The sequence below is a fragment of the Penicillium angulare genome (assembly GCF_028827245.1).
Source record: "Penicillium angulare strain IBT 27051 chromosome Unknown utg000004l_segment0_segment0, whole genome shotgun sequence".
Classification (NCBI taxonomy): Eukaryota; Fungi; Ascomycota; class Eurotiomycetes; order Eurotiales; family Aspergillaceae; genus Penicillium; species Penicillium angulare.
In genome coordinates, this window is record NW_026623163.1 from 8,255,972 (window position 1) to 8,273,687 (window position 17,716).

Consider the following 17,716-nt stretch of genomic DNA (forward strand, 5'->3'; position numbering starts at 1 on the left):
ACGATTGTGGTAAGGGGGTTTGGTTTCATGCGTCTGTTACAAATGGTTTGACGATGATTATGCATGAGACTTAATGTTGCTTGGCGTATGGATGGATATAAGGCAAACTATGATTGTCAGAGTGGGGTTACGAGAATTCCCGAGCAAGACCCATCGTATTCGGTTGCTGACTACCAAATTCAGCATTAGTTACGGTTGGCGTAAATTTTGCCAAATTCTGCCAAATTATGCTTTTTTAATTTTTTAAATAATTCTTCTACCCGCCCAACTATGGATACAGTGGAGTATTTTGCTGGGAAAAATTAAGTCAAGCTTGTGCCTAATAGGAAAAAGCGCTTACAAAATTGGAATCCACTGCGAGACATAACCCACTTGAACCATGATTTTTGATGACCGTTTAGTACTAAGAAGATAAATATATCTTGTTATGGATCTTGTTATGGACATATTGGGCCAAGTCTTGGAGAATTCCAAGAGGCTTGGCTGAGCAAGTGATTGCGAAGGAGAGGGAATATTGGGCGAGGATCCATGTTCAACAGATAATCCAGGTGTCATTTTGCGACACCAGGCATCTCCTTATTTGGTAGCTTCTGCGTGCTGCAAGGACGACGTGGCTCTTGGGGGGGAAACAAGGCAGATAAGTAGGGTCGGTCAAGGTAGCCAAGATTGCAGGGGATTGGCCCCCGCGTAGCTCCTGTTGAACACAGCCCCTAACTGTAAATTCATGGCTATGAGACATTACGGAGATAACCTCCTGCAGTCATCATGTTTCCTGGGGAATGTTGCTGCCCTTCGCAGCCGCAATGGGTCACCCAGATTATGGAGGCATGGCCCGTGAGTATTTCTGACACCTGGGCAGCATATGTATCGAACACCGATTCCTTGGATTAAACTATGGTCAAAGTATGTATATATTATAAATGAAATGATTTATAAGGCATTTAGGCGTGTAATATTGGGGAAATTAACCTTCTGGAGTAATCTAGGCAATGTGATGCGACCATTAAAAATTAATGAGGTGATTCATTCTGATTGGAAATCAGTGGCTGAGAAATGACAATGCAAAGATTACCTAGATGAGCATAGTATCCCATGGAAAGACCATGGGATCTCCGCTGGCTCACTGTGAGTAATCGGCGAAATAGGGCGAAAGCTACCCGTCGGTGCTTGGGAATTTTTGCTCCGTCCACGGAGCTGGAGCATTGGTTATCCGTTGGGATAAGTGGGGCCAGGGTCTCTTCTGTCTACTAAGAAAAAAGCGGCTCGGAGGAAAAGAAAAAAAATTATGATACTAAAGTGGACATACAACGGAGTTAACCGATCAGGCTATTGGAATGAACTCCCTGGATTGACAACCTCTCACTCTTTCTCTATCTCTTCAATTTGGATAGATATGTCTAGGAGAAGATATATTGAATATTGAATATTAATCTCAATTGACGCATGGACATAATGCATGGCGCACAGATGGTAGCGGTGTAGCGAAATCCGGAGATACGTTGCGGTTAGCAACAAAGGGCAGCTGAATAATTCTCGGGCTTAGGATCCACAATGCATAATAATTAACTCCCAGGGATTTACGATCTCTCGGGCTACGGACTTTAAGCGGATACACGGATACGGCTTATGGAGCAAAGAAAAAAAAGAAAAAAAGAAAAATATCAATAATCATAATTCAGGTCAGGCGTCAGTATTTTAAAAAGTAGATATCCCTCTTGTTGTCCGAGATCTTATTTTTTCTTCCTATACACAAAAAACACATCTCTCCCAATTGACAACATCGATCTGATCTGATACATCATTTAATTCAGACAAACTGGGGTTCCACATTATCTACATACAACACGTCTTTCCCCCTCCCTGGATTTACGTGATTACCGTGACGTGATTTACGTGTTGCAGCCCATATCTGTATTTTGCACACCGCCTCGTGCCATCACCGCCTGTGACTGGATGAACACAAGATTGAGTCACTACCTTGGCAGAACGAGTCATACCTGCCCATAGTACATAATCTTTTTATTTCGCCCAACATGGTTTCCTCAGCTATCAACCCTACTACCAAGGACTCTTCCCTCGCCTCCGCCGCCTCCACCTCCCCATACTTCACTTCCCTCTTCCGTCGCCGCCAACAAAAGAAGATGAGCATTACTCAAACATACTACCTCGCCCATACCGCTCGCAAGAAGCTTACCCGGGAAGCTTCGCGAGCGGATCATGATCTACGATTGCTCGTTGGCCACGCCAATCTTCTCGATTCTCTAATGCTTGATCTTGCCGATGCCGAGCGGGAACAAGAACGCTGGTTCAACCAAACTGTTAGCGGTGCCACAAAAGCTCAAGAAGAGCCTCGACACATTCAATGGGCCTCGACCGTGGTCGAAGAGCCTGAGGACTGGGACCCGGAAGATGCCTCCGATCTGGACTCGGATGTTAGCGATAGTGATGAGGAGGACGATTCTGATTTCGAGGATTCCGGCTTTGCCATCAATGCTCCTATCCGCCGTGCCCCATCGCCAGTGGCGCCGGCCCCAGAGCCCATCCTTATGGAGGATGAGGACGACGACACAGACAGCGATTTTGAATACGATGATGTGGAGGACCTTGATGATCTGAGCTTGACTCGATCGCCTTCACGACAATCTCCACCTGAGCTCCTCGCTGACTCGGATGATGAGTCCGAGGACGATGCTCTTCCTCCTTCGCCGCCTCAACCGGCGCTTGAGGCCTTCGACGAGAAGGAAACCTCATCAACTGCCATCCCGTTGGGTGACTCTTCACCCCATCTGTTCGAGCCTGGGTATTACGTTTCACAGGAGCAGACCATCATCGAGGCGTACTAATATCTACGCTTCCCTCGATATACCTGCATTCATGTATAGCTTATTTTTATCTTGATTTCTTGTGATACCCTGATGCTTGATTACGACGACTTACCGGACTGGCATTTGAAGCGACCATTTATTTATTTATTTACGTTTTTTTTTCTCATCTCATCTCCACATTTCCTACATCATGGCGTTTTGGATTTCACACGGTCGCATACATACACCCATCTCATGTTTTTCGTCTCTTTGTTTTTCATTTATTTATTTACGTGCTGGGTTCTGGAAACACCATGAACAAATTAATTGGGCAGCTCTCCCTCCCGGCAGGGTCGGATAGGTTGAGACTACCCAAGAAGTGGAATGAAACCACAAAAGGACACAGATTGTGATCCCAACTGGGACTGTACATAAAGATACATTCAAAACACCCATCCAAATCTACAAAACAGTTTAAACCTGGACTTGAATTTCCTGTTTCAGTAGTATTATCCTTAAAATCTAACGTAATGGACAGTAACAAGTAAATACATTACCGACAACTAATATGTACATTAATAGCGTAGACTGAGGCTACCTACATATTCATCTACTGTATCCGCCTAACATGCCCAGGTATGCGTGTACTGCCAACCACACCGGTTGCACGGCACATGTGACCTATCGCTCGGTCTGAGCGCAGCATTAGGAAAAAGTTAATGGGCCTCACCGCTGATGGTAGATCCACGCCAAGGGGCGATAGTCTACGATCAGCGCGGCTAAGTCGGCATAGCCCCTCCGCTATACCTACTAGTGTGGTGAAGGCTCTATCTAGGGCAATAATTGGGTGGAGATTGAACCTGGTTCAGGTACGGTCTTTGACACATATTCCCTGTTCATTTTGAATAAAGGGGTTGGGGGAATACAGTATACAACCAGGGTAGGTAGTATGCAGTAGGATCAAGTTAGAGATACAGTATGTCAAATGAGCACAGACACCTTGTTAGGCCATCTCAAACCTGTATTAGTAGGCACCTGGAATCCTATCGGGATTATTAGGGCTCCAGTTCCCCGCACCAAAAACCTGAGATAACGTACGGAGTACATAAGGACCCGGGATCTGCAGACTTATTTTTCGGGCTTTAATGGCGTTAGGGCTATTCGTTATCTCGCATTTTACTCTTACCACTCAACGAGGCCCGTGGCCTGTACGGAGCCCTAGAGTACACAGTGTACACAGTTTCTTTGTGCGGAGTAGAACTGTAGTTACTGATTACTGATTCAAAGAGGTACCTTGTGTTAGTCAATGGATGTACATACCAATGCCGGTGGCTTCCAAGGTTGTTTCGAATCGGGTAAGTATAACGGGTGCGAAATTGCCCAGGTGTTATTGCGCACATCACCTGGACAGCTTTCGTTTCCGCTGTACCCGATGCCTCCAACGTTGGTGTTAGATCTGATTTGTCCTTTTTTGCTCTTGCGGGATGATCTAGTCCTGTTCAAGTTTTCTGGGGTGTATTTGGCCCCAGTCCAGATGAGGTGCCCGCCCGCCCGCACGCGGGGATAGATGTCGTGATTATTTTACTCATATCTGCATTACGAATGGGTACACATGCACATGTGCAGTTGATATAATTTGTTTTTATTTCAAGTCTTAGATATCAAGCACTTGAAATTTAGAGTCCTGAATTCCACAATATGCCCTTGCATATATCATCGGTCCGACAAATCTCGCATTTTAGTAGAATGCGAAGATGGTTTGTATACATACTTCTCGGGAGTTGATACTTAGTGCCTTGCAGGTATTAGTCCTCTTAATTTCATACATATCCAATGCTCTCCAACCAGGTTCACAACACAACCGGACCGTAAGCATCTGGGCACTGCTCTTGAAGCTATGTCAATCCTTTCAACCTGGGGTTACTAAAAAACCTGGACCGTAAGCATCATGTCAATCCTTTTTATCCCGTGTTAACGCCTTTGATGCTATGTTAATAGTCTCTACCCGGGGTTCCTATCAAACCCGGACCGTAAGCTTTTCGTCAATGCTTTTTCTGTACTGTCATTGCTTTTGAAGCCATACAAATTGGCTGTAAGATGCATCAGTCTCTTGAATTACGGCCCAGGTTCCGGTTAGGAAAAAGGTAGGCGGGAGACGCAGTCTTATATAAGGCAAGATACGATATAATGCACACTAAAGATTGTATTTATGGAGATCCAATTCTCAATTTGAGAATCAATCCAAAAGATCCAAAATCATCGAATAAAATTCACCGATGAAAAGACTGGTTATGCTTCTCCAGCAGGAGTGATGAAGGGCAATATTTGGAGTGTACGACCGATAAATGGATTTGCTAACTCTATGCTCGCCAAAAGACCTGCATAGTACGCTATTGGTATCATATTTTCCAAAAATTTCTTCTTCTTTTGGTTGAGTGATGATAACTCAAGCTAAATTCTCTGATTTGACTTTCCTTGGCCAATTTTGGCCGCAAGCTCACACGCCTCACCAATCTTATTGGGCATACTCAAAAACGGTGAATGAGAACTTGAGCATCTATATTCGCTATAGTCGCCGAGCAGAGTAGCCATGGACTCTTGAACGGCCAATGGAAGTGCCTGATCGTTCTCGCAGAATATATACATGCAAGGTAGATCATGCCAAGGCTCGTGCGCGACAGGGTCTTCGAACACGAAGCGCGAAGTGTGCGTAATCTTTGAGCCCCATTTCTTCTGATCATCTACAGAGAGATCATTATAACAAATTTCTGCTGCATCTTCGGCGTTGAAATAGTCACCCTGGGTGCTGTCAGTACCGAGTGTAATAAATCACCAGTGGGAGGAAAAGGAAAAAGAGTTACTGACATCAACTTCATTCAGGGCAACCAATTTCCTCCAAGCATATCCAAAAGGCTGGTACCTAATTTGGCAACAAAAGCGGCCATGTACACTAACATGATCACTCCGCCACCCTTGCCGACTTTCTGTCTTTCTGTGTAGCCTAGGCCCTTGACGGCGCCGGCTCCAACCATACCTCCGTAGGAATGAGCTACTACCACAACCTCCTTTCCCTCTTCACATAATCTTTCAATCTCGTCACCAGCTCCGATACTGCCTTCTCAATGAATCTTTTGATATCGTCCTGACTGTGATCCGCCTGTACTCCAATGTTCGGCCCAGCACGAAAATGACATCGAATGTCTTCATCAGGACGACTGGATATGAAAACCTTCACAGGTTTTGTCGCCTCACTTGAGATACCGTTAAGAAATTTGAGAAGCTTCTCGCGCAAAGTAGAGTCACATTCATCCAAGGCATCAATGACCAATGTGGTCCGTGGGGCCAAATTGAAGGATTTAAGTATTAGATCTCTGCATTTGACCTAGTCAAATTGCTCTCCGTCTCTCCGATTGTTGATATCAGCCTCAATCACACTCTTTTGGATAGCATCCGAGTTGCTTGAAGTGGAAGCGAGTTGCCGCAGGATGCTCTGAAGAACGCAAAGTGGCTGTCTGCGAATTTCCTCCCTTCGGTTGCAATAGAAAATGGCAAATTCTTCATGATTCTGATTTTCCAGAGTCTCTTTCAGGCGGTCGATCACTTTGGATATCAATAATGTTTTCCCAGTTCCGGCTAGAAAGGTCAGTACAGCTCTAAATGTTCTATTTGAGGAAGAGGATACGTACGGGGACCCCATAGATACAGTAGATCAGGTGAGCTACTTTTCTCCCATGAACGAAACTGGTCAGTTTCGAGAATCCAGTTACAGGTGTTCTCAGTGCGATTCCTCTGGATGGCCGCATGATGTACATTGTATGGGATAGAAGATATTCTCCCCAGGAGTTCCAAAGATCTATCCATATCTACTTGGCTGAGGTGTTCCTCTATTCGGGCATCAATTCTTGCCAATGGGGTGTTGATTTCCCTCAACGCACTCATCAACAAGTTATCGGCCTCAGCGCTGCGGCTGATCTCACATGCGAAGACGACCCGGTCAAGATCGTCTTGTCGACCTTGTAGATCTTTGAGTAGACCAGAGGCTTGATTGGGATCGAGGATCTCTCCAACAATTTGATGCAGTAAACCCTTGGATAGCTGGTCATTTGCATGTGCTAATAGCTCCAGTGCGGCTGTGTAGACCTTGACGAGCGCATTGCGAGAGCGAGATTAAAGGTATAAACTAATTCATAGATTTGACCGCGGCAGATAATCTGAGCCAAAATCTCAAATGTGCCAAGTACTGCGAGTATTTGTTCTTTGTGGTTGATTGGGAGCTGCAAAAGGCCCCCTGACGACGCCCCAAGGCGGGGATGCCTCTTTGGGGGCGAACGGTATCACCAAGTCTCCAATTTTCTGCAGCCGGGTTGCAATTTTTGCTGCATAGTCTTGGATAATGATATCGTGATCATTGATCTGAACTTCCAAGCATTCTTCTCACATTGATCCTGCTTTTGTTGGACATCTTCTTGTAACTTATCGAGTTCAGGTTGTAGAAAGACAGAATTCTCGGCATCAGAAGAAATGGGTTTTAGTTGACCCTGTGAATCTTTAGACAACGATTGAAATGCTTCGTTCTATAGGTCATGAGAATTCGATTTCCCGGAGTCTGACGAGACCACATCGCCGCCCTCCTGTTTTGTATCTGTCGAAATATTGCTCACAACTGTTGGTCGGGCTTCTGTGACTCGATTTTCAGGAACGAAGCCGCTGGATTAGATACAGTGTTCTTATGGCGTGACTTTGGGTGGAAGCCATGAGTTTTTGATTTGAACCAGGCGATTGTAGATTTTTTTCCTTGGTTCTTGGTCCGCCATATCTAGCCAGATGTTTTGTGGGCATCGACGTGAACGAAGAGGAACACTCCTCAATTAATAGTGGGCTTGGGCGCTGAGTTGGCAGTTTGGAAGCGCCAACGTTGGACGCTATTTATAGCTAAGTGCATAGCTAGATGCATACCTACATCCAATGAGATCTTGCATGTCATTCAAGTCACGGTTGAGTATGAAAATATAGCACACGCATACTACTATTTGAGACCGCCAGACTCTGGTGGCAGGGTAAGGTACCGAAGCTAGACAGGACTATACTGCTCAATATCTATACAGATGTACTTGCCTAATTCCAGTTACAGTACGATCGTGCTTTCCCTCGCCATTGTTTACTTTCATGTTCTGCCTGAGGCATACACGCATCCATGCTAGTTATCGATAAGTGCATACCGCCTTCCATTTCAAGGTGCAGCCCCTCGCTGCAAGCGTCACTGCCCCGTGCTGCTTTCCATCCCAAGTAGCTCATCCGAAACATTCCAAGGTTCTGTACCTGGATACCAGCAACTACCCCGAGGCTGAAATGCATGACCTTACCCCTCGCATTTAAAGCCAATGACAGGCATACGCACGCCATCACAAGACGCCCGACTTGTCAATCACCCCACCATAATCCAAGACATATTCCAGTCCAAACTCAATAGCACTACCCAAAGCGAACTAGCCGATCAATACCTTATTCACCCAAAGAGGAAAAGAAAAGACTTCAAAAGGATCCCCTAAACCCTTCACCGGACCGATTCCTAACTCGTCCATCATCGGGACCACCCGACCAAACCCCCGCACCATGTCGGCCCCTCCATCCCCCAAACCATCTTTTGAGTCCGAGGATCGTCCCGAGTCGAGGGCAAGTATGTCACAGCCGGCGGGATCCAACCAGAGTCCCGGAGGAATCACGTTCGAGGATGAGCCGAGAGCACGCAGCCCGCGCAGGAAGTCTATTCAGTTCAATGTTGGTTCGGCGGAGGCGCAGCTGCCCACTCGTTCGCTGAGTTTCAAAGATAAGCGGAGGTCTCAGGGTGAGAGTGGGTTGGCTAAAGATTTGGATGCTGTGGAGAGAGAGAAAGAACAGGAGAAGGAGCAAAGGCCTTTGTCTGTTAGTCGGGGGTTATCTCCCCCACCACCTCAGTGAGTTCTTTCAAGCTTACATTCTTTATTCCAGCCACCCCCTGCAGGCCATTATTTATTGTCTTTTTTTGAACTATCCCATGATAGTTGCTCCTGTTACTATCCTGCTATCTTCACACAAGACTTGTTTATCTACTCCAAAGAATAGGGAACTAATCTATTCATGAATAGGACTTACGAGCGCGGTGTCTCGTTCGATACCTTTGACAATCGTGATGCGGCGGATTTCTCCTTAACTCTCAATTACAAGCATAAGGGGTACCAGAGTACACGACGGAGCAGGACCTTCTTGTGTGGGACAGACCAGAATGACTACTCGGAGTTTGCGCTGGAGTGGTTGCTGGATGAACTAGTCGACGACGGGGATGAGATTGTTTGTCTTCGTGCGGTTGAGAAGGATTCGCGTATGGCCAGCGATGCTGCCATTGAAGAGGGAAAATACCGCAAAGAGGCAGAGAGACTATTTGAATCGGTTATTCAAAAGAACAGCCAAGATGAGAAAGCAATCAGCTTGGTCCTGGAGCTGGCCGTTGGCAAAGTGGAAGACATTATCCAACGCATGGTGAGTTGTGGCCATTGGACACACATATCTCTCTTCTTGGATATCGAAGTCTAACTTTCACATAGATTCGCATCTACGAACCTGCCATGCTGGTCGTTGGTACGCGTGGTCGTAATTTGAAAGGAGTCCACAGTTTACTTCCTGGATCAGTGTCCAAGTACTGTCTACAACAATCACCTATTCCAGTCATCGTTGTCCGCCCATCCCCCAAGCGCGAGAAGAAAAAGAAGAAGCGCCGCGCAGACCCCACGCGACGAAGCTATAATCATATATTGGAATTAAGTGAAAAGCGTGGCGGCCGCATCTTTGACGCTAGCTCCAGCACGGAGAGCTCCATCTCCAAATTACCCGATGAGGAAGCCAAGGTTGCGGAGGCACTCGGATTACCTGCCTCATATTCCCATGGTAACTCGCGAAGCTCTCTCTCCGTCTCTGAACGTAGTAGTATGAGCCATGAGGATTCAGATCACTCACCGCTTCCATACTCTCTCGACTCCGTCCTGATGAAGAGTCCAATGAACGGCAGCCCGGCTAGCTCAGAAGAGAGCATTGTTGCAACAGAGGAAGCAACGAGAGCGCCATCTCCTTATCCTCGAGATGAAGCCGCGTCCCCAGCTCCAGCTTCAGAACCTGAATCGAATTACTCAGATGAATCAACTCCCACAGAGAAAGAAAGGGAAAATGCAATGGAAACGACCATATCTAGCCCAGAGTCGGCTGCAGAGGATCAACCAATTAACTCGCCAAATGCCAAAGTCTCAATTCCTGTCATTGAAGTCTCTGGCGATGGCGACAATGACGATCACAATGACAACGAGGGAGACAATAGCGATCAAGAAAAGAAAACCGGCGACGGCCAATAACCAACCCATGAACGAAACGCAATGACCTAGCATAGCATATTCATCTCCACATTTCCACATCTTCTGTTGGAGTCAGTGGTATTCAGTACTCTTCTCCACTCACGACATACACCATACCATAACGAGCACAACAAAACACAAGCACACAAATACAGCATTCCGTAAATTGTGTCCGGTCTTCATTTCTATCCCCGACCTGATTATACCCAAGCGTGCAAATTACCCCTCCGGACTTTGTTCTGGTTTGATCATTTTCATGTCACCATACCCATTCCAGCTCCTGTCTTCCGTTAGGTAGAACATGCATATATTATATTTTGCCTTTCAAAAATCATCCTTAGCAGTTCGAAGTATTTAAGCCATAATGAAGTGCAAATTGCTCTCTAAACGAGGAGTCCAGTCCCGTCCAGTCTATATATCGAAATTCAATTGACTGGGTACCAGAGGGGTAGAAAAGAAGAAAAAGAATCAACTTGAAGAATGGGTATTGGAAAACGGCCAGACACTAGATAGAAAGCAGAAAAAAGGAATCCAAGCAATTATTTCCATTAATTTTCATCTCGTCTCCATCATCATATCCGCGAACAACACCAACTACACTAACTCATGCCCTTCCTGCAGCTACTACATGCCATACCACCAGCAAGCAAGAAGACATCTCACATCATCGCACCCTAACCAGAACGAACTGGACACCGCACATCCCTACAACCAACCAAACCAACCATAACATAAACATACCGTATCCATTTCTGACCGGCTTCTCTGACCCAAGAGACTAAAATGAACTAAATAGCAAGAAGAGTAGAGTAAAGTAAAGTAGAGGAGAGAAAAAGACAAGTAAGAAGGTAAGGAATCAAGTTAAGAAAGATGTGAAAATTGTACACTATGAAGGTTTCGAGTCGCAGTCCCGTGAAAAAGAAACCGACCCAGTCGGGACATGCAAAGAGACCGCGTTGAATAACGCAGGTGATGAGGAGCAAGAGCGGAGCAAGATGGAAAGGGGAAAGGAGGAAGAAGCATGAACAGGAACAGATAAGTAAAATGGATTCACTCAAAAGTTAACGTCAGATAAAAGAAACTTTCTGAACTTTCACGAGTTCGAAGAGGCAAAGGAAAAGGAGAATAAAAAAAGGAAATCTTTTGTTGGAACCAAGAGAGAAAAGGAAACGTTGATCATTACTCCTAAGGAATCTATGCTGCGTTCTCGCCATCCTTAGATGGGGTTTTTGAGGGCCGGCGCTCGGCAGCGGCGGGCTGCGACTTGGTGAGCACGGGAGAGGTGTGTGTAGAGGGAGGGGAGGTGGCCATGTTATCCTTGTCTTCCAATGCGGCGAGAGCACTAGGGAGGGTGATGGTTAGTTTCTTTATACTAGATCGAACGGGATGGGAATGTAGTAAAGGGGGTGTTAGCTTACCTGAAAGCGTTCATGGATGAAGCGGCCTCCTTGTCCTCCTTCTTGCCGGCAGGAGGAGTACCAGTACGGCTGCTGGCAGCACTGTCATCGCTGCCACGAACCAGGTTGCCACCCGGGCCTAGGTTCTTACGGCCGCTGCTGCTCCGTGAGCCGAGAAGGCTCGAGGGACCGAACGACATGGGTTGGTTGGTGTTGCGAGTAGCACGCAGACGACGCAGATCGTCGCTACCAACCTTGCTAGAAGCGTAGTCGGGAGGAGGAGCCTGGTTATAGCCGCCGTACCCACTACGGGCATCGCCGCGACCCATGGGGGGACGGCCACCACCACCGCCACGGTTGGCTTGTTGGCGCTGTCGCTCCATCTCAGTTGCTTGCTGTGCGCGAGCAGCCTGTGTCAAAGTTAGAAAAAAGGGACTTCAGATAGATAAGGTCGGGCGTTGAAGTTATATGAACGTACCTCTTCACGGATTTGCTGAATGGTCTTGGGACCCTTGTCAGAATCCTTGGAGTTCCAGCGTGAAGAACGCAGGTCAATGATATCCTAGTAACTTTTTGTTAGATTGAATTCTTGCAAGCAGATAGATGGCCACGAGGCACAATAAGGGGATATTTACCATCAGCATGAAGCGCAAACGGCTGGGCAGGTTAGGGGTCTCAACCATGAGGCTGATACGAGCGAAGTAGGCGTCCATCATAGCAGGACCCTTCTCAGAAGCATCCAGACTGGCACCAATGGTGCGCAGGAGACTAGTCAAACTCTCGACCTCAGCCTCATCGGGCATACCCTCGTAATCGACAAGCTTCTTCACACACTCGTGCATGATACGCTCAGTCAACATGGTAAGCTTGTACAGCTCACCAATGAACTTGACGAGACCAAGACCACGACGCTTGGCAGCAGCGGCGACATAGTACTCGTCACTGAGGATTTGAGCCTCCTCAGTAGTTCCATCGGGCTTCTCGGGCAGGTTGACCTTCCAACCACGCTCGAACTCCTCTTGACAACGGTTAAGCAAGTACTTGCGGAAGAGACTTCCACCAGCAACGACATTGCCGTTCTTGTCACGGATGTTCTCGTCCTTGATCTCAGCGCTCATACTTTCAAGCATGGCCTTGCAGAACTTGGCGTACATAGGAGCCCAGTGGGCTTCATCAGTAGCCTTCTCGAAAGTAAGCTGAATGACCTGGCGAAGAGTACGTCCATCAGACTCGTCCTTGGATTGTGAAACAATGTCCAAGATCTGAGCGGCGATACGGTCGAACTTCTCAGGGGTCATCTTGTTGAGAGCAGCCTTGACCTTACGCTGCACAACATCGGGAGGCATGTGGCCCTCGCCACCAGGAGCGGGACCAGCAGCAGGTTGACCAATGCTGCGAGGCTTCCAGCCAGAAGTGGAGACCTGGAGAGCCTCCAGCTTGAGACCAGCAGTAAGAGGCATAGAGGAATCCTCCTTCTTGGGGTTCTTGCGGCTGCCGCCCTTGCTGTCATTGCGGGGGCCCTTGCTAGAACCGGGACGGCCAGGCATGCCCATAGAGTTGTTGCGAATCATACCAGGACCACCCATACCACTGCCCATACGGGGAGGGAAAGCAGCAGGGAAACCTCCGCGGGAACTCATGGATGGACCAGAAGTCATGCTGCGAGGGCCGCCGACGGCAGCACCGCCAGTGCCAAAGTTCATCGGGAAACCACCAGGTGTGTTGCCGTTTCGCGAGCCAGTGCGAGGAGTGCCTGGCCCAGGGGTACGAAGACCGGAGCGGGCCTCGGGGTCACCGAGAGTGTCACGAATGCGAGCATCCCAGTCAACGGAGATCTTGTCCTTGAAAGCAGTTTGGAACTGCAGCAAGAAGTCGCGGTCGTAATGGAATTGGCGACCGGTAGGAGCAGTGGTGTTCAGTGCAGCATTGGGAGCAGTGATAGCAGAGGGGTAAATGACCTTAGCCAAATCTTCCAGGAACTTGGCATTTTTCAAGGAATTCATAGCAGCGCTGGGACGAGGTGGCTCGGTAGGCTTGGGAGTATCCAACTTCAAGCCGCTCTTCTTGGGAAGTGCGCTGGCAGGCTTAGCAGGAGGACCCATCTCGGACGAAACCGGGGTATCATCAGGAGTTTCACTTGTAGTTTCACTTGCGCCATAACCACCCTTCTTGAGGGAATCGAACAAGTCATGGCTTTCCTTGCTGCTGGCGCCGTCTCCAGCGGTAGCGCTCTCACCCTTGGCGCGAGCAGCCTCCTTGGCGAGTTCACGCTCTTCAGCCTCACGCTCGGCCTTCTTCATGTTGGCCTCATAGTTCTCACGCTCCTCGCGTTCCTTGCGCTCCTCGGCCTCCTTCTTTTCCTTCTTGACGCGGTAGTAATCTTCCTCGGCGGCCTTCTCCTTGGCCTCGATCTCAGCCATCTCACGCTCAATGGCGTCGAAGTCGATTTCATCGTCATCAGCGGGAGGGGTAGGGGCAGGGGCTTCAGTCTTCTTGGGCTCCTCGACAGGGGCGGCCGGGGCCGGGGCGGGGGTGGGAGCAGGAGCCTCAGCGGGCTTATCATCCTTCAATTTCAGATCCTCCATAGCAGCAGTGGCGGCATCAGTATCAGCAACATTCTTCTTGGACTCCTGAGCAACCTTGCGAGCCTCTTCGGCCTCATCTTCCTGGATCTTCTGGCGAACAGCATCCTTCAATGCCTGCTTCTTCTCCTCGTCGGTCTTAGCGGCGGTAGCCTTGCTGTCAGAGCGGGAGTGTTCGCTGGCACTGGCGGTGCGAGGAGGAGGGGTGGAAGTAGGTGTGGCAATCTTCACGGGAGAAGGAGTGGCACGAGCAGGAGAGGCGGGGGAACCGAAAGTCTTCACAACACCGCTACCAGGATCCTTAATGACGATAGGGCTTCTTTTAGCAGAAGGAATGATGAAATGTGGCTTAGCTGGTGCAGGGCTGTTAGAAGATCTGCTAGCAGAGTGACCATGGCTAGAAGCGGGAGCACCAGCAGGTACAGCAGTTTGGCCGAGACTCGAGCCTGGACGGTCAGTGGAAACTTGGGAAGGTGTACGGGAAAGAGGAGTCGACTGCGGGGGAGGCTGAACAGGGTACTGGCCCTGCATGTATCCAGGTGCCTGGGGGTTGTAAGGCATTCCGGGGCGGGGTTGAGGCGACGGGGGAGTCATGTATTGAACTCCCTGCATGCCGTATCCGGGGTTGTAATAGGGGTAGTTGGGATCGTAAGGGTAACCCTGGTTTTTAATCATTGTTAGAACTTGTTCAAATTGGCCGCTTTCCGGTGCAAAGTCCAGACGCCGTGGGAGGGAAACGGGCTGCTGCAAAGGGTCTTCTCGTTTTCCTCTGGGTTTAGAATAACCATTTTTGGTATAGCCACGTCGGGCGGGCTTCCCAGAATGGTGGTGCGAAGGGGGTGGATTATTTCTCACAGTTTGGGGACCCATGTGCTGCCCATAGCCATATTGGGGAGGCATCTGGGGGTGGGCCATCGGAACAGAGTTCATCTGGGGAGTAGTCGGATGAGCGTTGGCCAAAGCAGGGCTGCGGTTGGCTTGGTGCGGCGAGTTAGGGAATGGAGCTGCCAGAGGACGACCCTGGTTAGGGCCGTGGAACTGAGGACCCATGTTGGGACCGCCACGGGGTTGGTTGGGCTGTCGGAAGTTGGGGCCAGGCGAGTATTGCATTTGTCCCTGGTAACCGGACTGAGAGAATCCACGACCGCGGCCACCCTGGTGGGGGTAGCCACCGCGTCCTGGAGCACTGCCCATGTGGTTACTCATGTCGCTGTGGGTGGACTGTGAGGACTCGCGACGCAAGTGTGTACCGGGACCGAGAGGTGCCTGCGGGGTTGGTCGCAACTATGTGAGCAAACTGGTTAAAACGTGGGGCACACTCCAAGGGGAAGAAGCCATCATGCGCGATCATGTCCCACGTTTCAAGAGAAACGTATGCGCCTTGTACACACTTTTTCCTTTGGTCCTTTTTTCACAGCGCAAGTTTTTTTTTTTTTTTTGCGCCCTCTCTCTCTTTCCTTCACTTAAGTCGCTTGAGATTGCAAAAGAAGTGAAGGATAGAAAGGTCGGAACGACAACGCGTAGAGTAAAAGATCAAAGGGTGTGTAAAACAATCAGAACAGGAAGGGGGTCGATAACTTACGTTGTTATCACCAGTCTCACCGAAGCTTCCAAAGTTCGGAACATTCCCTTGTGCCTGGTATGTCGATGGTGGACGACCACCACTCGAAGCGGGTTGTGGAATGGGCGAGGGCGAGGTCTGAGGCGAGGTCACACGTGGGTTTGTCGATGGAGCACCTAGGCCAGATTGCGACTGGTTGGAAGCCGGGACAGCAGGATTGCCCATGTTAGGAGAACTCTGTTGGTTGGCGAAGCCAAACTGAATGCTGTTGGGTCGACTCGCAGGACCGCCATTAGGTATATAACCGGAAGTACCAGCGGAGGTGATAGTCACGGAAGGCTTCCTGGAGTGGTCGCCTGAAGCAGCAGGAGCTGTCGGGGCACCATTCACAATGGTCACACCCGAAGAAGCAGCCTGCTGGGAGGATTGGTTCTGCATGGGTTTGCCGTTCACGGGTGCGTTGGGAGTCGACTTCCCATGTTGCGCTGAGCCGCCCACGGTGACGGGAGAGGATGAGGAGTCCGTCGCGGACTTCTTCGTGGCAGCGTTGGCGTAGGACTTAGCTGGTGCCGGGGCAGTCGCAGCCAGGGGGGCAGATGAAGCGGGCTTTGGAGAAGTGGTGCTCTGTCCTTGTTGAACGCCCGACTGAGAAGGGATCGAGCTCATTAGACAGGTTGGTGTTCACGTCAAACACGAAACAGGTCGAGAGCAGGAGAGGAGGGAAAAAAAACTTTCGGAGGGAATTTAAGAGGTGATGTCAGGGTATCAACGAGGCGGTTCAAGGCCACATTCAAACCTGGAATCTGCGGGAAGAGAGAGATTAGGGATTTTTTTAATAATTTTTTTAAAAAAAAAAAAAAAAAAAAAAAAGTCAAATCAACTAAGAAATGACAACCACAGCAACGCGACTTGAAAAAGCGGCGAGTGGTCCACAGGAAAGTGATAAGAGGTTCAACACAAAGGTTGTGTGGGTGTGCGGAAGGAGAAAAAAATCCCCAAGGAAAAAAGTTGTTTCGGTGGGAAAAAAAAAATGTTCGGGTGTGAAAAAAAAGAAACGCGACACTGTGCCTTTCAAGCCTAACGTACCTTTCGAAGAGACAGAAAGATTCCCAATAATGACAGTATGTAAATTGATCAAATGGGATTTTGAGGATATTATGGAATATTATCCTGTGTAGGATGGGGAAAAATTGAAAAGTCGCAGAGACTAAAGAGGATATCTACAAAGTCCGCCACCATGACATCGTTAGTACTGTATGGATAATGTATGGATAAAGTATGAGATGTACCAACACACTATAACATTTGGTATTAATAGTCAGGCACCACTCTCTATTACTGTCATCTTACCATTCTATTTATCTAGTCATTCAAATCTTGCATTGATTCATTTAATTTACTCATAATTCAATCTTCTCTAGTCTATCTCGCCCCAAATTCATCATACTGGGGCACAAAGGGCGAGAACCATCCTGTGTAAAGTGGGTATCCCCCCCCCCAGCCGCAATCGCCCAATCGCCCAATCGCCCCCGGTTAATTCCCTGTTAACTCCTATATCCTATAACAGTGGGCTGATCCACGCAGTACATACTACCTACAATACCTGGGTATATGCCGTGCCTAGCCTATGCTGGTCACTAACAGATGAGGCTTAACTCGTGAAACTAAGACTCTTCTGACACATGCTGACCATGGTACTTTGAGTCATAGTCATAGATGGGGGTTGGGTCATAGCGCCCCATGACGAGGGATAAACAAATCGTGTTAAAGGGATATACAGGATAGCCCTGACAACATCTGGGCATAGCCAGTATGTACAATACGTAAGATACCTTCACTAGTGTAAGTTATGTAGGATGCATTCCTACGATCGTCTTCCTTCCGATTCCCGCCTTGCAGCTGCGTGAACGCACTTTGGCCACATTTTTTCTGCCCGGCTTGATTCGGCTCTCCACTCTCGGCTGTCAGATCACCGTGATACATGCATAGAATA

General features: G+C 48.5%; 4 protein-coding genes across 4 annotated transcripts; 2 read left to right on the forward strand and 2 right to left on the reverse strand.

Moving 5' to 3' along the window:
- Positions 1 to 2,033: 2,033 nt before the first annotated feature.
- Positions 2,034 to 2,843, forward strand: N7478_006994 (uncharacterized protein; the record flags this gene model as incomplete). The annotated part of the gene is made up of 1 exon (XM_056923208.1): positions 2,034 to 2,843. One exon carries the CDS (start codon positions 2,034 to 2,036, stop codon positions 2,841 to 2,843), a length of 810 nt encoding a protein of 269 aa, XP_056781245.1.
- Positions 2,844 to 6,186: 3,343 nt separating this feature from the next.
- N7478_006995 (uncharacterized protein) lies at positions 6,187 to 6,665 on the reverse strand (the record flags this gene model as incomplete). Its single annotated transcript, XM_056923209.1, has 2 exons — positions 6,187 to 6,437; positions 6,491 to 6,665. The coding sequence occupies 2 exons, from the start codon at positions 6,663 to 6,665 to the stop codon at positions 6,187 to 6,189; spliced, it is 426 nt and encodes a 141-aa protein (XP_056781246.1).
- A 1,752-nt stretch (positions 6,666 to 8,417) lies between these two features.
- Positions 8,418 to 10,183, forward strand: N7478_006996 (universal stress protein; the record flags this gene model as incomplete). Its single annotated transcript, XM_056923210.1, has 3 exons — positions 8,418 to 8,758; positions 8,930 to 9,320; positions 9,386 to 10,183. 3 exons carry the CDS (start codon positions 8,418 to 8,420, stop codon positions 10,181 to 10,183), a joined length of 1,530 nt encoding a protein of 509 aa, XP_056781247.1.
- A 1,194-nt stretch (positions 10,184 to 11,377) lies between these two features.
- On the reverse strand, positions 11,378 to 16,389 carry N7478_006997 (putative eukaryotic translation initiation factor subunit eIF-4F; the record flags this gene model as incomplete). The annotated part of the gene is made up of 5 exons (XM_056923211.1): positions 11,378 to 11,525; positions 11,602 to 11,990; positions 12,059 to 12,142; positions 12,216 to 15,446; positions 15,745 to 16,389. 5 exons carry the CDS (start codon positions 16,387 to 16,389, stop codon positions 11,378 to 11,380), a joined length of 4,497 nt encoding a protein of 1,498 aa, XP_056781248.1.
- Positions 16,390 to 17,716: the final 1,327 nt, after the last annotated feature.